Source organism: Nannobrachium achirus (assembly GCF_963921795.1).
Source record: "Nannobrachium achirus genome assembly, chromosome: 9".
NCBI classification, from domain to species: domain Eukaryota; kingdom Metazoa; phylum Chordata; class Actinopteri; order Myctophiformes; family Myctophidae; genus Nannobrachium; species Nannobrachium achirus.
Genome location: NC_137818.1, coordinates 60,631,720 through 60,650,011, shown reverse-complemented (window position 1 = coordinate 60,650,011; position 18,292 = coordinate 60,631,720). Strand labels below are relative to the sequence as shown.

The following is an 18,292-nucleotide window of genomic DNA, read 5'->3' as shown; positions in this document are numbered from 1 at the left end:
AAAATATTTAGTTCCAGGGACCCCCCAGAAGCAACATTTGAGTAACAAATGTTCGCTTAAAAAATACATATATATTCAAAGATTTGCACACATTTTCACGACTTTTCAAAAATAGCAGATCTACTGTGAGCTTGTAGATCTGCTATTTTTCAATAGCTAAAGTATAAAATTCAAGGCCTCTCTACCTTGGGCCATAGTAACTCCGTCCCACTTCCCCCTCCCCCCCTTGTGACGCCCCTAGATGGAGGAAGGAGGAGAGGAAAGCATAGCAAATCAAGGAACACACACTTTTAAGGAAATGTACACACAGACACAGTACACACACGCATACTGTAAAATACACACAGAAACCAAGTGGGAAATAATTAACACTAAGCCTAATTAGTTTCTATTTGAAGTTCTTTTAAAGAGCAAATGAATCCCTTATGTACCATACAGTGGACAGAGATTAAGAAAAGAAGACAATACAGGACAGAAACTCAAGCCTAATTTATGCTCAGCCATACTACTGTACGTCTACGGTGTCACACACTGAACATGGCTCTACAAGCCCACATTTGTATTTATGCCATCGTTGTTGTCGGGTGGGTACCGTTCGTTTTGTATTTAACATTTAAAAAAATGATTTAAAATTACTTTTGTGCGGCACTCTTGTATGGTGAAGTAGGGCTTTAGGCCTCATTTTGAAATAACATATACATTAGAAACTTGGAGATACAAGGTTTTTGCCTGACAGTGACGATATGTTATCTGGCTTAAAGGAGTAGTTCACCCCCCAAAATGACCTTTTTTCTATTGATTACTCACGCGGAGACTTGAGTTCAATATTTTTTTTTTGTATTTGTCACATTCCTTAGACAAAAAAATTGATTATAGTAAATTTACCCCCATTGATTCCGGATGGGGACCCAAATACATTCGGGTCCCCATCCGGAATCAACGGGGGTACATTTATTGTAATTAAATTATTGTCTTAGGAATGCAACAAAAACTAAAAATATGATTGAACTCAATTCTCCATGGCATCAGTATCAATAGAAAACAAGTTAATTTGGGGGTGAACTACTCCTTTAAGAGTAAAAAAGGCACACACGGCAGCCTGATAAATATATAAAGCCTGGAGTCTGTTGAAATTGAAAAAAGTATGCACACACATGCACACACAAAAACATGTACTGTATGCACACTCAAGCACACTTACACAAGCGCCCCATATACACTAGTTTATTCCTAGCCATGGAGTTGGGAGTGTTTCTGAGCAGGGACGTGCAGAGAATGTTAGAGAGGCGGGGGATGACATTTCTAAAAGGGCCTTTTGGTGAGCTTTTGCGACACGTTGTGAGCTTGGATGTCTGCTATTTTCGATATTTTCACCAAAAGGTACTTGATGCCACACTAAACTAAGCATAATCAAGTGAATACTGGAGATGTGGCGTAACAGCATGGATGGAGAAGGCAATTATTTCAACATAAGATGCTGCATTCAAGTTCAGGAGAGTTTGGACAAGGCAATTCTCTTGAATGCTGCCTTCAGGTATGGCATGGAAAGAGGGCATTTGCATTTCTTTCACCATAGTAAAAACTGCATTCATGGTCTGGAAAGGGCAGTTTTTTTAAGGATGGATAAAAGGACAGGGGCTCAAGCCAACTTAGATGTCTATGTGTGCACGTGCCTGTTTCTGAGGGGCGTTCAGAGCCATGCCCTCCACATATTGAACTGTACTGGGTTTGGTAATTGATTTCTCTCATCTCTCTCAGGCTCAGAGGGGTGCAGCCTTCACCTCTTCACAAAAATCAATTAGTCCCGAGACAGAGCGGAGCTGCGGCGATAACCCCAGTCCACGTTGTTCCATATCACCGTCCTACTTTTAAATACACTGACGCGGTGTGTCGTCAATACTAGCCATTTTATGAGAACGATAAAAGTATTGATTTCTATCTTTTTTAGGTTATATTTTTAGCCAGGGATGGCAACTGGAACCAGGGACGTTGCAATTATGTGGTCAACACACTATCCAGAGAGAGAGCGGCCGCCGCACCCCGAAAAGTATTGATTTAAAAAGACTGGCTCAAATATTCAGGGAAATAGATGAAGCTAACAAACCTCAGTGGGAGATGAAATAACCCCATCAATTTAAACAGTTTCCATACGGTGCTCTACTGCAGCACGTGCACATATACTGTACTGTGCTTTACCTATATTGCACTGTATATCCTAGGGCAGGGTTCCCCAAATAGTTTTCCCCAAGGGCCGAATTATGTCTAGGGTACCAAGCCGAGGGCCACAGTGGCGACGGTGGCGTTCCCACTACTCCAGCGACAGTTTTCGTTGTTGTCGGGTGAAAATCTTGTATGTCCAAAACCGTTCGTTTTGAATTTATCATTTTAAAAATGATTTAAACTAGTGAAAATAGCCGATCTACAAGCACACAACGCCTCGCGGTGCGAGGCGTTGTGTGCTTGTAGATCTGCTGTTTTCACTACTTTTGTGCGACGGCCTTGTATGATTTGCGAAAGAATGTACAAATTTGGAGATACGAGATTTCCACCTGACGACGACGATATGCTAGTGTTGTTGCTGCTCTTATACTACCATTATTACTGGGGTTGGTGGCGGCCAGACAGTAGCCCCCCGCGGGCCGCCTATTGGGAAACCCTGTCCTAGGGCAATCACGAATAGTGATTTTTAGTATTCGAATTATTCGACCTCAAAGTATTAGAATAGTCGAATATTCGACAGCACTTGCCAAACTGTCAAATATTAAGTAAGCAAGAGGCGAACATGTGAAAATAGCCGATCTACATGCTCACAACACCTCACGTTGCGAGGCGTTGTGAGCATGTAGATCTGCTATTTTCACAATATGTATCTGCGGAACAGAGTCACAAATGTAATACCTACAATTCCAAGTGCTTGTCAGGGTGAGGGTCCCCGGTAAATTTTATTTTGGGGGTCACGGCCTAAAAAACAATCATCCACCAGGGGCATTGACAACTCATTCTTATGACTTCCTATCTACTGTAGCCAAGCTTTATAAACTATATATTTATTAAAGAGAAAACAATAAAAAAAAATAAAAAAAAGTGAATATTTGACTTCGGTAAACAACGTCGAATAGCGGCTTTGATATTCGAATATTTGGTGTATGCCCTAGTATATACAGTACAGAGCCCTAGAATGGAGAGTTGCGTCACTCCCGTTCACTTCATGGGGCCAGGTCTTCTACGCACACATCTATTGGCGTATAGTGACAAACGGCCAACCGGAAGTTTACAAAATGCATTGAAGTCTATGAGGTGTAAAGTGACAATGAACCACGTGACCAGCGCTGTTTCTGACCCCGCGGTGACACCACTCTCTGATTATACTGCTCTGATACAGTACATCAGTACTGTATATACAGTACCAGTCATTCTCAGAGATGGGATCTCAAAGTTGTCAGTTGTGAGATTGTTCTGGAACACTCTGACAGACACACACACACACACACACACACACACACAAATTGAAGTTAGGGTACAGTAAAATTCTAAATTAAGGTTGCGTCTATAATGCATTTGTTTTAAATGCACTTGTAAGGCTTCATAACACTCGTTATAAAGGTTTGTAATTATGCATAACAAACAACTTATACCAAGGTTTATGAAGTATTGTAAGTGCTGGTATTATTATGCATTATTACCCGGCTTGTTTGGATGCTTGATTCTGATTGGTCGAGCGCTGACATCAGAGGTAAATTATAGGAGAATAATGACCGCTCCGCTCTATAATTCACCGCTGCCTAATCAACGGCTCAGAGCAGCTGCTACATTCAGGCTGCACTGCGTGGATTTAGTGCCGTAACCAACATGTCTACCATGTAAACAAACACACAGCGTCATTTACAACTAAACATTGCTGTGAAGAATGTCTTTAAAAACATTTTAGGCGAGAAATAGACAACACAGTAACGGAAAATTGATTCATTCTATTTGACCAGCACTTCTTTGTTTTCCAAGGCGACCGTGTTACGCTGGGGGGGACGCACTTTCACCCGTCTGTAAACAAGGAAATACTTTGTTTTGTTTTTAGTTTTGAGTCAAATTATTAATTTTATTAAGTAGCCGGGTAATAAGCGGCAGGACTTCAGGACGCCCAGCCCTTCAGGTTGATGATGATGATCAACCTGTCGGGCTCGGGGCTCCTATCACTCTATAATGACTGCTGAGCGAGATGTTATCCCTTACTTGTAATAAGCGGAACAGCACATTACAACTACCAGATAACACTTTTACCTGTCACTTATGCGTGCACGCACGCACGCACGCACGCACGCACGCACGCACGCACGCACGCACGCACGCGCACACACACACACACACACACACACACACACACACACACACACACACACACACACACACACACACACACACACACACACACACACACACACACACACACACACACACACACACACACACACACACACACACACACACACACACACACACACACACACACACACACACAGTGGCGCAGCTGCTCAAAGGCCAACAACATACAGTAATGAGCTGATAATTCAAAGCATAATGAGCTGCTGTCAGGTGATATAATTAATGGGAGTTAACTGTACAGTGTGTGTGTGTGTGTGTGTGTGTGTGTGTGTGTGTGTGTGTGTGTGTGTGTACATACTGTATATGTACATACACACAGAGGGCTAGATAGACAGGGACATATATGCAGTGGTGTTAGTATCAATACTGCAATGTAGAAATACCCTGATACAAGCAAAAGTCTGGATATGTATACAAATGATTTGAATATATTGTGAGCTTGTAGATCGGTTATTTTCAAATGGCCGAAATGTGTACATGGCTGAAGTTAGGTTTTGTAATAAAATGTGAATCTACAAAGTAACTAGAAGTAGTACCTTTAAGTTTTCTAATGATTGTAGTGGAGTAAAAGCGCAATAGTGGTGTAGAAGTTAAAGTACTGGAAATTGGAAACACTCAAGTAAAGAACAAATACCTCAAAATTGTACTTAAGTCCAGTACTTAACTAAATGTACTTAGTTACTTTCCACCACTGCGTATATCTGCTCCATCTGAGACATGTAAAGCCTGAGTTGACCGGTAGGCCACCGGACACCCGCCTGAGTTATATTTAGTTGCACATTACTGTATGGCTCACCCTGAAAATAGCAGATCTGTTGTGAGCGTGTAGATCTGCTATTTTCGTAGAGAGACATCAGCATGCGACTTGTTATAGCAACGTCTTCAAAGGACATTATAATCTTTAATAGGTGTAACCCAGGGAGGGGTTCTCAAAGTTGGGTCCAGGAAGGGGCATCACAAGGGGGGGAAAGTGGGACTGAGTTACTAGGGCCCAAGGTGGAGGGGCCTGTCTTTAGCTTTTGTAGATCTGCTAAAAAAAATAGCAGATCTACAAGCTCACAGCGCGGTGCCGCGCTGCGAGCTGGTAGATCTGCTATTTTTTTTACTTTTTAAGCTAACATTCTGGTCCCTGGAACGAAACATTTTGAGATGGGGGGTCCATGACCAAATACATATCATATATTTTAGGGGTACTTCACATTAAAACGTTTGATCACCACAGACATAGAAACATAGGTTTTTCAAAAAACTTTTTAAAAATATTCAGACTCCGCACACATTTTCACGATTTTTCAAAAATAGCAGATATACAAGCTCACAGCGCGGCTATTTTGAAAAAGTTTTTTGAAAAACCTGTGAAATGTGTGCAGATCTACAAGCTCGCAGTGCGGCACTCGGTGCCGCGCTGTGAGCTTGTATTTTTCAATAGTTAAAGCACAAAATGTGAGTGAATCCTTGTACCTAGGGCCCCAAGGGTACCCTTACCGGGTTGTTATTCTCTCAGAGTTATGGGAGTTCTTGAAATGAAAATGTTTGAGAACCACTACCATGCAGGCCACACAAGTGCAAGTCCTTGCAATCAAGGAAGAAATCATTAATCACCAAATGGGAAGAAAGGAGTAGAGACGACACTAATTAAGGGAATGTTTTATGTCCATTGTCTTTCTCTCATATGGAGAGATGTAACTGCAACGATGTCTGATTTACAATGAAGATGGCGGTGCATCTAGTCTCCATCCTGTGCGCAACACAGACTCTTTCAAATAACTTTATTGACATTGTCAACAAGTAGCAGTCCTACCCAACACCAGGGTGTAAATGTGTGGTGGGTCGTGGGTGTACCAAGTTCTGGATTGTAGCTTTATGTGGAAAATACATTTGATCAAATGTAATGGCAAAGCAAGTGTGTCCACTTCTGACACACTACAGTGTTGTTACATTTTGGCAGTGGTGAAAAGTACAATTTTGAGGTAGGCTACTTTTGCTTTACGAAAATATGTCCAATGTTCCATAAAAAAAATCATAAATGTGTAAAAAGAATTTGTAACCCATTTTTCACCCAGTGCCAATTGCCTAAGCTGTAATCCTGGGCAACTAGGGGAGCCAACTAGGGTAGAGACCCGAACCTCCTTCAATGTATGAGGAGCAGGCCGCTTCTTATCACCTGAAAAGGGGGAGTTCCCCAGTAGGACATAGCATGTGGGAGGAACACGTTATTCCAGCCAGTTCCTTTCCCCTCCATCAGGCGCCCCGGCTGGCCAGGGGGAGGCAGTATAGAGACCAGGATTACAGCATATTTTTTATTAGGGTACCTACCCTAGGAGACACGGGGAGAACATGCAAACTACAAACAGAAAGGCCACTTGATACCCCAACTTAGGGTATGGGCACTGATGACACGGAGGAGAGAACACTCACAGTGTCTATCTGTGAGTTGACAGCACTACAGACTGCGCCACCGCGCCCCTTTATGAGTATACACAATGAGTACCTTTAATTTTGGTACTTTAAAGGTGGTTGCACACTGCTGCGTTTTTCGTTGCGAAATATGTTTTTCAGGACAAGGAGAGAGAGGGAGATAGAGAGAGCAAGGGACTGAGTGGTGCGCGAAACGGGCGGCAGTGTGCAAACGTGACTGACACAACGTGAGGTTGATTTTTTTATTTGCGTGCTCCGAAATTCACTCCGATATTCGGCCCGAAAAACGCAGCAGTGTGCAACCACCTTTAGTCAGGGTTTTTCAAAGTGGGTGACGGGGCACCCTGGGGTGCCATGACGGCAGTCCAGGGGTGCCGCAAGATCATTTGGTAATATTTGGAATTTATCTGAACACTTAAACAAATATTTGGTATCATTTTAAACTTTAAGTACAGAGTTATTTTCAGTAAGTTCTGACCAAAATGGTAATTATCTCAATGTTTTCCTCACGACATAATCCCTAAAATATGCCACGAATATAAGGTACTGGGAGTGAAAATTATGAATGTCATGTAGGTAATATAATATAGTGTAGGGGTGCCTTGGATGAAAAAGATATTTATAGGGGTGCCCTGAGCCCAAAATGTTTGGGAACCCGTGCTTTAAGTACATTTTGAAACCAATACTTTTGTACTTTTACTCAAATGCATTTTGAATACAGGACTTGTACTTGTAACAGAGTATTTCTACATTGCGTTATTGATACTTTTACTTAAGGAATGTATTTCTTCCACAGCACTGCTATTTGGTGAAGTCGCTATAGTGCGCCTGTGCGCACTTGTGCGTGCACACGATCATGCATTTCACTCAGTTTAACGTCAGTTGCTCATTAGATTGTATTGATTCCCATCTGTTTGCACAGTGTGCGTGTCAGCATGTATCTTCATGACAATGCGTGGAGAACACAAACACATTAGGCTTGTTTAATGACTTTAGTTGCCATGGAAACCGTCTCCCCGCACTCAGTTCTGTTTCGAAAAGGGTGAGGGAAAAAACAAACAAACAAAACACCACAAACAAATGGAGGGTGACGTGTGGGACAGGTGGGCTCTGCAATGACGTGTAAGATGGGAATGCTTTGCTTGGAGGGTTCTGTGAGTAGACGAATCTGCAGTTTCACCCATTTAGGCCTAGAATTATTGAATGCTTTAACTATTGGAAAAATAGCAGATATACAAGCTCGCCGAGTGCCACGCTGCGAGCTTGTAGATCTGCTATTTTTTGAAAAAGTCGTGAAAATGTGTGCAAATCTTTGAATATATTAATTTTTAAAGCAAACGTTTGTAACTCAAGTTTGGCTTCTGCGTGGTCCCTGGAACTAAATATTTTGAGATGAGGGTCCGTGGCCAAATACATATCATTTTGGGGGTCCTTCACATGAAAAGTTTTGAGAACCACTGACATAGTAGTCTCTCAAGAACAGATTTACTGAGCTCCATTTAAGTGAAAAGGATGGCTGGCCAGATTGCTGACATAGAAACATAGGTTTTAAAAAAAAACCTTAGAAGGATTCAAAAGACACTTATAGAATCAGGTAAAAATTCTAATTTTCACAATTTTTTAAAAATAGCAGATCTACAAGCTCGCAGCTGTGAGCTTGTAGATCTGCTATTTTTCAATAGTTAAAATAATGATACATAATGATGAATAAAATAATGATACACAATAATGTGTACCGTTTCTAAATTGGTTAACCCAGCTCTTTACGAATTAAGCACAATGTAGCTGGCTGCAACTGTTGATTCCGATTACTTTTCCGATGAATGCAAATCCTTTTTGGACAATGTCTTTTATTTTGTCTATCAACAAATCGACACAAAATAATTCACAAGTAGAAATGGTGGTGTCTGGGCTGTGGTGGGGGCTCAGAGTTGATGAGGCGATGGGGTGAACATGGGCGTGTACCACCACCATTCCACACAGCCCGTGAGGAGCATAGGCCTAATGTAAAATGCATGAGTTCCTTTCCTCTGGCAAGAGGAGCCCACTGCTTCCATACCAGGGGCGTCAATTGGGTATGGCAATTATATTCTCCACACTTGTATTCTCCCCATCTTGAAAAAATGGTATATTCCCAGGTTCCGCAGGTCAGCTGCACGGGTGCAATGCATTATTGTTAATTGTGGCACGTTTACTAACATGCCAAGTGTAGCTGCACTTGAACAACCGTTCCAGGCTGCCATATCCAGCCCAAGAAACCGTAGAAACGGGGGGGAAAATAAAATGTACTTAAAATAAATGTATCATGCCTGTTGCTAAGGTATGGCAAAGACACCAGTCATGTTGCCATACCTTAGCTTTTTTTTAACTGACGCCACTGTTCCATACAGACCAGACGGGCTCACGTCAAAGCAAAAGCTGTTTAACAACACCGTATTTATTGTGTAGTAAAAAAGAAAAAAATATGTCGCTTAATAGACCGTTTCTAATTTTAACTGTAATTAAGCGTATTTGTTAAGAGGACAGCGCGGAGCAAAGCCGCAAACCTCAGACGTGTAGTATATTTATGAATGGGGAATCGTGATTACATGTTAACCACGCCCTATTTACGTAAAAGGAAAGCAGACAAAACCGTATAGGCCTATGTACAAGCATACAGCGCACTGCATTGCTATTTTTGAATTTCTTTGTCAATTTTGTAAAATAATGTTTGTACATTTCTGTACATTTTCGCCTATAATAATCACTGCACGACCAAAATAGGGAAGCCAGGTTGAGAAGTGGTTGAGACGCCACGCTGTGCCACATGCTGCGCGCTTTAATCAACCACATGCACAGCATGAAAAGTCCTCATTACATGTGAGTAGTAACAGAGATTTAATTCCATGGCTGCACTAATTACAATCGTAACAAGGGGGGGAGGGGTCTGGAGTCTGCTTTTATTTAAGAGTTCTTATCATTTTATAAAGGAATAAATAATTTGTATCGAATTTTCTACCATATAAATGTGCTTTTTTATGTCTTATGCAGTTTAATAGTCAATTGCTCACGCTCAAGATGCAATATCTTACTGGTTCCAGTCAATATAACCTCAAGCCAATTACCGGTATGTCCCTTGCCAACCGGCCTGTGGTTTCTCTATCTACATTAGCTTGGAGTCTTTTCTCGCAGCCAACATGCAGACAGGGGTGTCACGCCACATTCTGGGCCCTGGGTACAAGGATTCACTCACATTTTGTGCTTTAACTGTTGAGAAATAGCAGATATACAAGCTCACAGCGCGGCACCGAGTGCCGCGCTGCGAGCTTGTAGATCTGCTATTTTTGAAAAATCTTGAAAATGTGTGGGGAGTCTGAATATTTCAAATCCTTCTAAGGTTTTTTTTTAAAACCTATGTTTCTGTGTCAGCAGTGCTCAAATATTTTCATGTGAAGGACCACCAAAATGATATATATTTGGCCACAGACCACCCCATCTCAAAATATTTAGTTCCAGGGACCCCCCAGAAGCAAAATTTGAATTACAAATGTTCGCTTAAAAAGTACATATACTTTTTAAGCATCTTTCAAATCTTTGAATATTATTCAAAGATTTGAACACATTTTCACAACTTTTCAAAAATAGCAGATCTACAAGCGCTGCGAGCTTTTATAGCTGCTATTTTTCAATCGTTAAAGCATAAAAAAAATGAAGGCCCCTCCACCTTGGGCCCTAGTAACTCAGTCCCCCCCCCCCCCCCCTGTGACGCCCGTGCATGCGGAGTGGTTTCAGGCTAATTAAAACACATTATAATACAACTCCCCCGTTCGGTCCAGTACCTTGTCATGTCAAGTCGGACTTACACACGGCAGCTTTGTGCGAAACAGAGCCTCCCTAATGAATGACCACGCTCGCTGCAAGCAAGCCTGCTAGTTCCTGCCCAGCCCCCTCTAAAGAATCACTAATCAACACCCCAGTCGTCTAGACATCACAGTACAACTGTGTTGCTAGTGACCTACTCTAATGGAACAACCTTGCAAGGCTGCAACCTTGGGAGAGAGTTGAGTTGTTTTTTTAAACCTTTATCTATCCAGGGTAGGTTTGCTGTGCACAAATGCTCCTTCTCAGCAACGCCTGACTTCATACTGACACAATGACACACATTCACACCTTGGAGCTGTCCAGTACACAGTACCAGTAGTCTGTCCACAGACTACTCTCTTGCACAGTACAACCGAGTGCAAACCACAGTCTAACCAACGAGTACAACCACAGTCTAACTAACCAGTGCAACCATTAATAGGATCAACGGAACTACTGAAGAAAGGAGATAAGATCCAAGCACTCAAAGATAGGGGTGGGCGATATGGTGATAATTATCGCTGAGACGATACAATGTCTCCACAATATGCCTTTTCAGAGGTATCGTATATTATCGTGATACAATTGAGGGAGCCTGTAAAAAAATCCTGTTTAATCGTTAATACAGAGATTCATTGCAGAATTCAATTTAAACCTGCATTTTGGTCTAAATCAGTAGTTCTCAAACTGTCAAGGTCTCCACTTAACTCTGACAGTATACAAATGAAACCAAATGGACCCGTATACTGTCAGAGTTACATACTTGTAAAGTTCAATTTAGACCTCCCAAAAGGAACCCAGAGAGTCTAGTTTTTGTCAAGTAACTTGAAAAATAACCATAAAAACCAACGTGAAAAATAATAGTGATAATTGAAGGGAGTCTAACAGATCTTTTGGCTAACACAAAGAGTTATTTGTGAAAAAGTTAAAGCTTTATATTCAGACAGTGATTGTTGTTATACAGTTGTTTGCCAATTTCATCCAGTCAGGAGGAGAGTTCCCATTTATCAGCTTAAATGTTATGGTGTTCCAGTTTAACATTTGTCTGCTCCGTTCTGCGTGTCATCACTTGTTTATCCTCTATCCTGTACGAGTTCTCTCTCCTGATTGGAGCAAATTGGTATCCTAACTAGGGGTGCCACAATACTGAACCGAACCAGTATACCGACCGAATGGCCCTGTAGCGAACCGAACAGCCCATACCGAATGAACCGAATTTCTTTATTTTTTGGGGTGTGGCCACATAAAAACATAGTTTTAACTCTTTCTGTACACTTTTTTGGAGAAAATCTTCCTGCTAGTATAATCATAATAACGGATTATCAAGTTTTAGGGGGGAAACAAATGATTGAACCCCATTTTTAAAATTACCTGAACATTTTGGATTCTTTATTTTGGAATTTTCAATTTTTACTGTACCGAAACCGTGAGCCAAAAACCGAGATACGAACCGAACCGGTTCGTACTGACTGAACCGTGGCACCCCTAATCCTAACTGAAGAAAGCAGATAATTGAAGAAAGCAGATAATTCAGATAATTCTAAAGAACTGGAGAGACAAGGAGATCCCTGTGAACAAACACTCTTGCTATATCAGAATACAGAGCTATTTAATTTTTAGAAAATAATATAACTTATTACTGCACCTTTATATACTTATTGTAATCCGTGTCACTATAACCAACCCCTGTTGGCTGTCTCCCATCATGTATCAGACTACAAACACATTCCATTTTACCTCCCTCTCTCGCTCTCTCCCTTTCCCCAGAGGTCTGAAGTCACTCAAGCTGCCATATGCCATACATATGGTGGAGGTGCTATATACCGTAGCACTGCTGCTGTACAAAGAACCTGTTAAGTCCTGTATGGTTCTCTAAGGATACTTCAGCTTAGTTTAAGCACATGTACTGTTTCTATATACAGTATATAAGGTGCTATAGAACCTTTAAGATAGGTGCTATAGCAGTGGTTCTCAACCTGTGGGTCGGGACCCCTAGGAGGGTCCCCAAATTATTTTGCGGGGTCCCCCAGATGATTAACTTAATGTGCAACATTGTTTTCTCTCTGAACAGTAAACACACCAACATAAAGTTTAAGTATATAGAGGGTATCTGCACATTTCTAAAGTGACAATTTAAAGACTTTTTAATACCTCTAAAATGACAAATTAAACATCGGCCAAATTGTCAAATATTGGAGGCAGAAATTGTGAAAATAGGTGTTCTACATGCTCACGTCTCGCGTTGCGAGGTGAGCATGTAGATCGTCTATTTTCATAATAGAACCGTGTTATACAAAATGTTATTCCTCAACTCTTAGTGTTTCGTAAGGGTGGGGGGGGTCCCCAGTTAAAATATGATTATTTTGGGGGTCGCGGCCTGAAAAGGTTGAGAACCACTGCTGTATAGCATCAAAAGGTTCCCCTGTGATTACCAGGCGAGAGCTTTTTTATTTGATTTAGCACCATTTATTTTATAGTGTGTATTCATTCTTGCTCCATGAAGCGCTGAAATCAATTATTCTTGTAGTATGAGAGCAAACGGCAGAAAAAGAGCCTTCTCAGTCTCTGAGTCTCTCCATCCTCATTTCATTTTCATATTTCCCCCCAGCCCCCCCTCCTCCCACCCTTCCTTGACTCATTACTGTACCCCTGGCTGTGCTCAGCCTCTCACACTACGTGTTGTCTGCTCTCTTGGCGCTGCCTCAGGCACCAGACGCAGAGCTCAGTTCACTGACTCCAACATGGAACATTACTGTGGCTTCGGGTGTCACACGGACACTGAATAATGTCTCGCCGCGCGGCGGTGAACCCCGCGAGCGTCCCTCTCTCCGCTGTCGTAAGTGAAAGATCTGGCACAAGGTTTATTTTGGCCATTACAGGGGCTTCCTTAAGCCATTTAGAACGGGTACACATTATTGAGTGTTATTATTTTATGCTTTAACCATTAAAAAATAGCAGATATATAAGCTCGCAGCGCGGCACCGCTGTGAGCTTGTATATCTGCTATTTTTGAAAAATCGTGAAAATTAGAATTTTGACCCGATTCTATAAGTGTCTTTTGAATCCTTCTAAGGTTTTTTGAAAATCCTATGTTTCTGTGTCAGCAATCTGGCCAGCCATCGTCAAAGAAAAGGTCCTTTTCACTTAACTGGAGCTCAGTTAGTCTGTTCTTGAGAGACTACTAGTATGTCAGTGTTTCTCAAACCTTTTCACGTGAAGGACCCCCACAATGATATGAATTTGTCCACGGGACCCCATCTCAAACTATTTAGTTCCAGGGACCACCCAGAAGCAAAATTTGAGTTACAAACGTTCGCTTTGAAAATACATATATTCAAAGATTTGCACACATTTTTACGATTTTTTCAAAAATAGCAGATCTACAAGCTCGCAGCGCGGCACTCGGTGCCGCGCTGCGAGCTTGTATATCTGCTATTTTTCACTGGTTAAAGCATTCAATAATTCTAGGCCTAAATGGGTTTAAGCACCAAATACATCCACATGATCTTATCCACCTACACGCCAGGCTGTTCCCAGTGGACCGCGGGTGCTGAGGCGGTAACCGTGGCAACCCTTCTCTACCATAACTCTTTGGCCCATGCAGCTATAACAATCCACCCATCCTGCCTTCCACTGCCCCTCTCGCTCTTTCACTCCCGTCTCTCTCTCTCTCTCTCTGTGTTGTTCTGCAGCACTTTATTCTCTCCCAGGCAGAGTGATCTTCCTGCCTTGTGCAATTTCGCTTTTTTCTACTCCCTTTGATCATAATTATTCTATGATTATTATAATCACTGTGACGGTCATTACCATAATTATTGGCATCATCTTCTCGTGATTATTCTGAATAAAAGGAACTAATAGGATTATTCAAAGAGGCCAAAGTGATTTCCACATCGATTAATGGCTGTGCTAGTAAAAAGTGTTAATTAAAAGGAAATACTTGGCAAATTAGATAGATAGTTGGAAAGGATGTCAGGAGAGGTGATATACAGTACAGTATGTCACATGTTATAGTGTACGAAATCCATGTTAAATCTCCATCATTGCTCACTCGTTTTGCAATGGGGGTCGTTGCCAACTCATTCTAAAATGCAAATTGATATAGTTTTCATCTTGTTAAACTCCCTATCATCTGCCATGTTCGCTGTTCTGATTAAATAGCACAATTACGCGGCAGTCGTCTCACTTTGACAGAGATGTTGTCCTTGACGGCTTCATAATTATGTTTGATTCCTGTAATTGATGCACCTAATTTGTTTAGGGTCTCAGTGTGTTGGGAATGAACACGTGCATTGTTGCATGAGTTTAATGAGTGTGTCACCATGACAACATGTCAACATTGAGACGCATCACTACAGCGTTAGTCTCGCGTAGCCAGACAACTATTCCACAATCTCCGAATGCTAAATAGAGTCTGGAACGGCAGCTCCCGAACGGCGAGTATCGGAAGTAGCAGCTGCTGCACTGAACTGTAGTCCCCTGGTAGTCCTATTGGAAACATAACAGAATCACACTCGCACAGACAGAGTCATTCGAGCGGCATATTCTTGTTATGGGTGTATACTAAGAAAACGTTTGAAAACATCATGGAAATAACACCAATAACACCAGAGAAAGACGAAATAACGCCCCCAGAAATGTTGAAAGGAGACATATTGCTTCCAGTAGGACATGTTATTGTTACTGCACCAAGGCAGCGGTTGCGTCACATCCTCATCGTTTCTATTTCCGTTTGCCAGACTGTATGCCGGGAGCATTTGCCCAAATCGCGGAGGCAACAGTCTGGCCTCTAGTAAATCTAGGGAAAAAATACACTCAGGTTGGACAAAATTTTATTATTTAGTTTTTCAACTGATTCTGACAGGAAATTAGGTCTACTAGCCAGGATAAAAAATCTACCATAATCTGCTCACTGCAAATACCCACAGTGGCCAAATCAAGTTGGGCTCCCATCGACTTTCTATACAGGAGGAAAATACCCAGGGAAAAAAATCTGCTTTAAGTAGGATGTGAGGGGTCTAACTAGGGGTTTGACATGATGCTGAATCCATTGCAAGCATTTGTTTTGCACAAAAAACATTCCTTGGGCTAACAATGGCCCCAGAAAATGATGGTTTAGTGATGAAAAGTGATGATGAGTCATCACTTTTCCACAGTTTTGTGGGCGTTTTATGGGGCCAATGAATGTTTTTGTGCAAAACAAATGCTTGCAATGGATTCAGCATCATGACAAACCCCTAGTAAGACCCCTCAAATCCTACTTAAAGCAATTTTTTTTCTGGGTATTTTCCTCCTGTATAGAAAGTCGATGGAGCCCAACTTGATTTGGCCACTGTGGGTATTTGCAGTGAGCAGATCATGGTAGATTTTTTTATCCTGGCTAGTAGACCCAATTTCCTGTCAGAATCAGTTGAAAAACTAAATAATAAAATGTTGTCCAACCTCAGCCTTATTTTTACTGGACTATAACGATTACTATATAGATTTGTGTATTCTTTTTTTTTTAATAGCTGGTGTGAACTCTGCTGTCCACTTGACTTGGAACAATATTTAAAACTATATTTGGACAGTTATAGTGCTCAGTGTGAACGGCATGTTAGGAGGACAAGATAATGCTTTGACAGTGAGGAAGAAAGACAGAGAGAGAGAAAGAGACAGAAAGCGAGAGAGAGATTGACAAAGGAGCAAGATAAACAGAGTGAGAGTGAGAGTTAGGGATGGGACGATAAGCGATATTATCGTTTATCGTGATGAAAAACACTCACGATAATCGTATCGTGGAGATTTAATATATCGTGATATCGTCCTCCGTCATGCATTGGGATCAATTCACCTTTAATTTGCCGAGCTGCATATGTGGTACCACTTAAACCCTCTATCATTGGTAAAAGTTACTTATAATATACATACTTGAAACAGTTTTTTTTTCACTCTATCAAATGTCTTGCCAAAAAATAGCCGATCTACAAGCTCACAACGCGTCGCGTTGCGACGTGTTGTGAGCTTGTAGATCAGCTATTTTTTGGGGCAAATGTTCCGCCCCAGGATAATGGATTTTGATTATCGCGATGATATCGTGAATCGCGATTTCTTTGGTCACATTAATCGTGATATGAAATGTTCATATCGTTCCATCCCTAGAGAGAGAGAGAGAGAGACAGACAGACAGACAGACAGACAGACAGACAGACAGACAGACAGACAGACAGAGAGAGAGAGAGAGAGAGAGACTCACCTGGAACATGACTCTGTACTGCTCCTCAGGCTTCTGAACCACACACATGTTGCACCCCATTGTGACCTTTGACCCGGGCTGGGTTGTACAGGTCCAAATAAGCCAAAACTTATCAGTTCACTGACTCTCTCTGTGTCTCTCAGAGTCTGTGTCTGTGACAGTACCAGAGCCCTTCCCTCATCCAGTGTTGTGGTAATAAAACTGTAAACCACCAGTTCCCTCTTCAAAGAAACCAAAGTGGAGCCGTGGCAGATTAGTGCAGAGAGAAGTGAGTTTCTCTTGACGCGTCACTGTTGTTGCTGTTGCCGTTTCATCCTCTCACAGTGAAATTCCGAGGGCATAATCCAAAGCTAACGCACACGTACAAAGGCCGCAACCCAAAGTCCATCCATCCGTCTCTGTCCCCATCGTAGGCATAAAAAGACTTGTTTGATGAGTTCTTGTGCTTGTAAGCCCGCAGGTTGTATTTATGTAGCAGACGACATCGCAACCTTCGTTTTTGACTGATGTGCAAAGGGCAAGGATGACAGACGAATGAATGGGCTCGCTGAACCGAGAGAGATGGGTTTTTATATCTAAATAAAAATCTATTAGGCCCTCGGACCCTTCAGTGACGGTCCAGTGACTTATGAGATGTGATCACATCGTAGACCTGCTCAGCCCTCTTCTTCTGCATGAACGCTGACTACAGAGAACAGTGCACATTCTCTTTGTAGAAGTTGAAGTCGTCTTCTGTTTAACCGTTGAAAAATAGCAGATATACAAGCTCACAGCGCGGCACCGCACGGCGGCACCCTTTCTCTAGGAAGAACGAGATCGAGACGGAACAACAACTGAGTCGTGTTTTTTTTAACCCATTTAGGCATAGGATTAGTTATTAAGGCTTTAGCTATTGAAAAATAGCAGATATACAAGCTCACAGCGCGGCACCGAGTGCCGCGCTGCGAGCTTGTAGATCTGCTATTTTTTAAAAAGTCGTGAAAATGTGTGCAAATCTTTGAATAGATGTATTTTCAAAGCGCAACCACACTCTTGCAAACTGGGCTATTCAACCAAAACACTTTAACGAGTTTCACAGACAAACAGTGCTGTCAAACAACTCGCCTGCATTCCCTCCCCTTCTCTCTGTCTCTCTCTCTCTGTGTCTGAGTGTTCCACCTCTCCTGGCCTCCACTCTCTTCCAGACTGTCTGTAGAGCTCTGCTGGGGTCTGGTCCAGTGAGATAAGTTCTCCTCAATAGAAGCCTCGTCGGGACTCTGCTATACGTTCCCCATCGGGATCAATGGACTTCTAAAATGCCGGCTCCCCAGTGAGCGGAGGGTCAAGGGCGCTTCCTAATTTAAAGTCTATTGAAACTCATCAAGTAAAGAGATGGTGAGAGGTTGAGTGGGATTGTTGTTGGTGCTGAATGGTGGTGGTTAA

At 42.0% G+C, this 18,292-nt stretch overlaps 1 protein-coding gene across 1 annotated transcript in view; it reads right to left on the bottom strand.

The window, feature by feature from the left end:
• LOC308291978 (PDZ domain-containing protein 4-like) overlaps window positions 1–16,930 on the bottom strand; it is a gene marked incomplete at both ends in the record, with an annotated part of 59,822 nt that extends 42,892 nt beyond the window's left edge. Inside the window, one exon of the mRNA XM_080734160.1 lies at window positions 16,871–16,930. Within this exon, the coding sequence (XP_080590286.1) occupies window positions 16,871–16,930 (60 nt within the window). The remainder of the gene's footprint in view (window positions 1–16,870) is intronic.
• Between the last annotated feature and the right edge of the window lie 1,362 nt (window positions 16,931–18,292).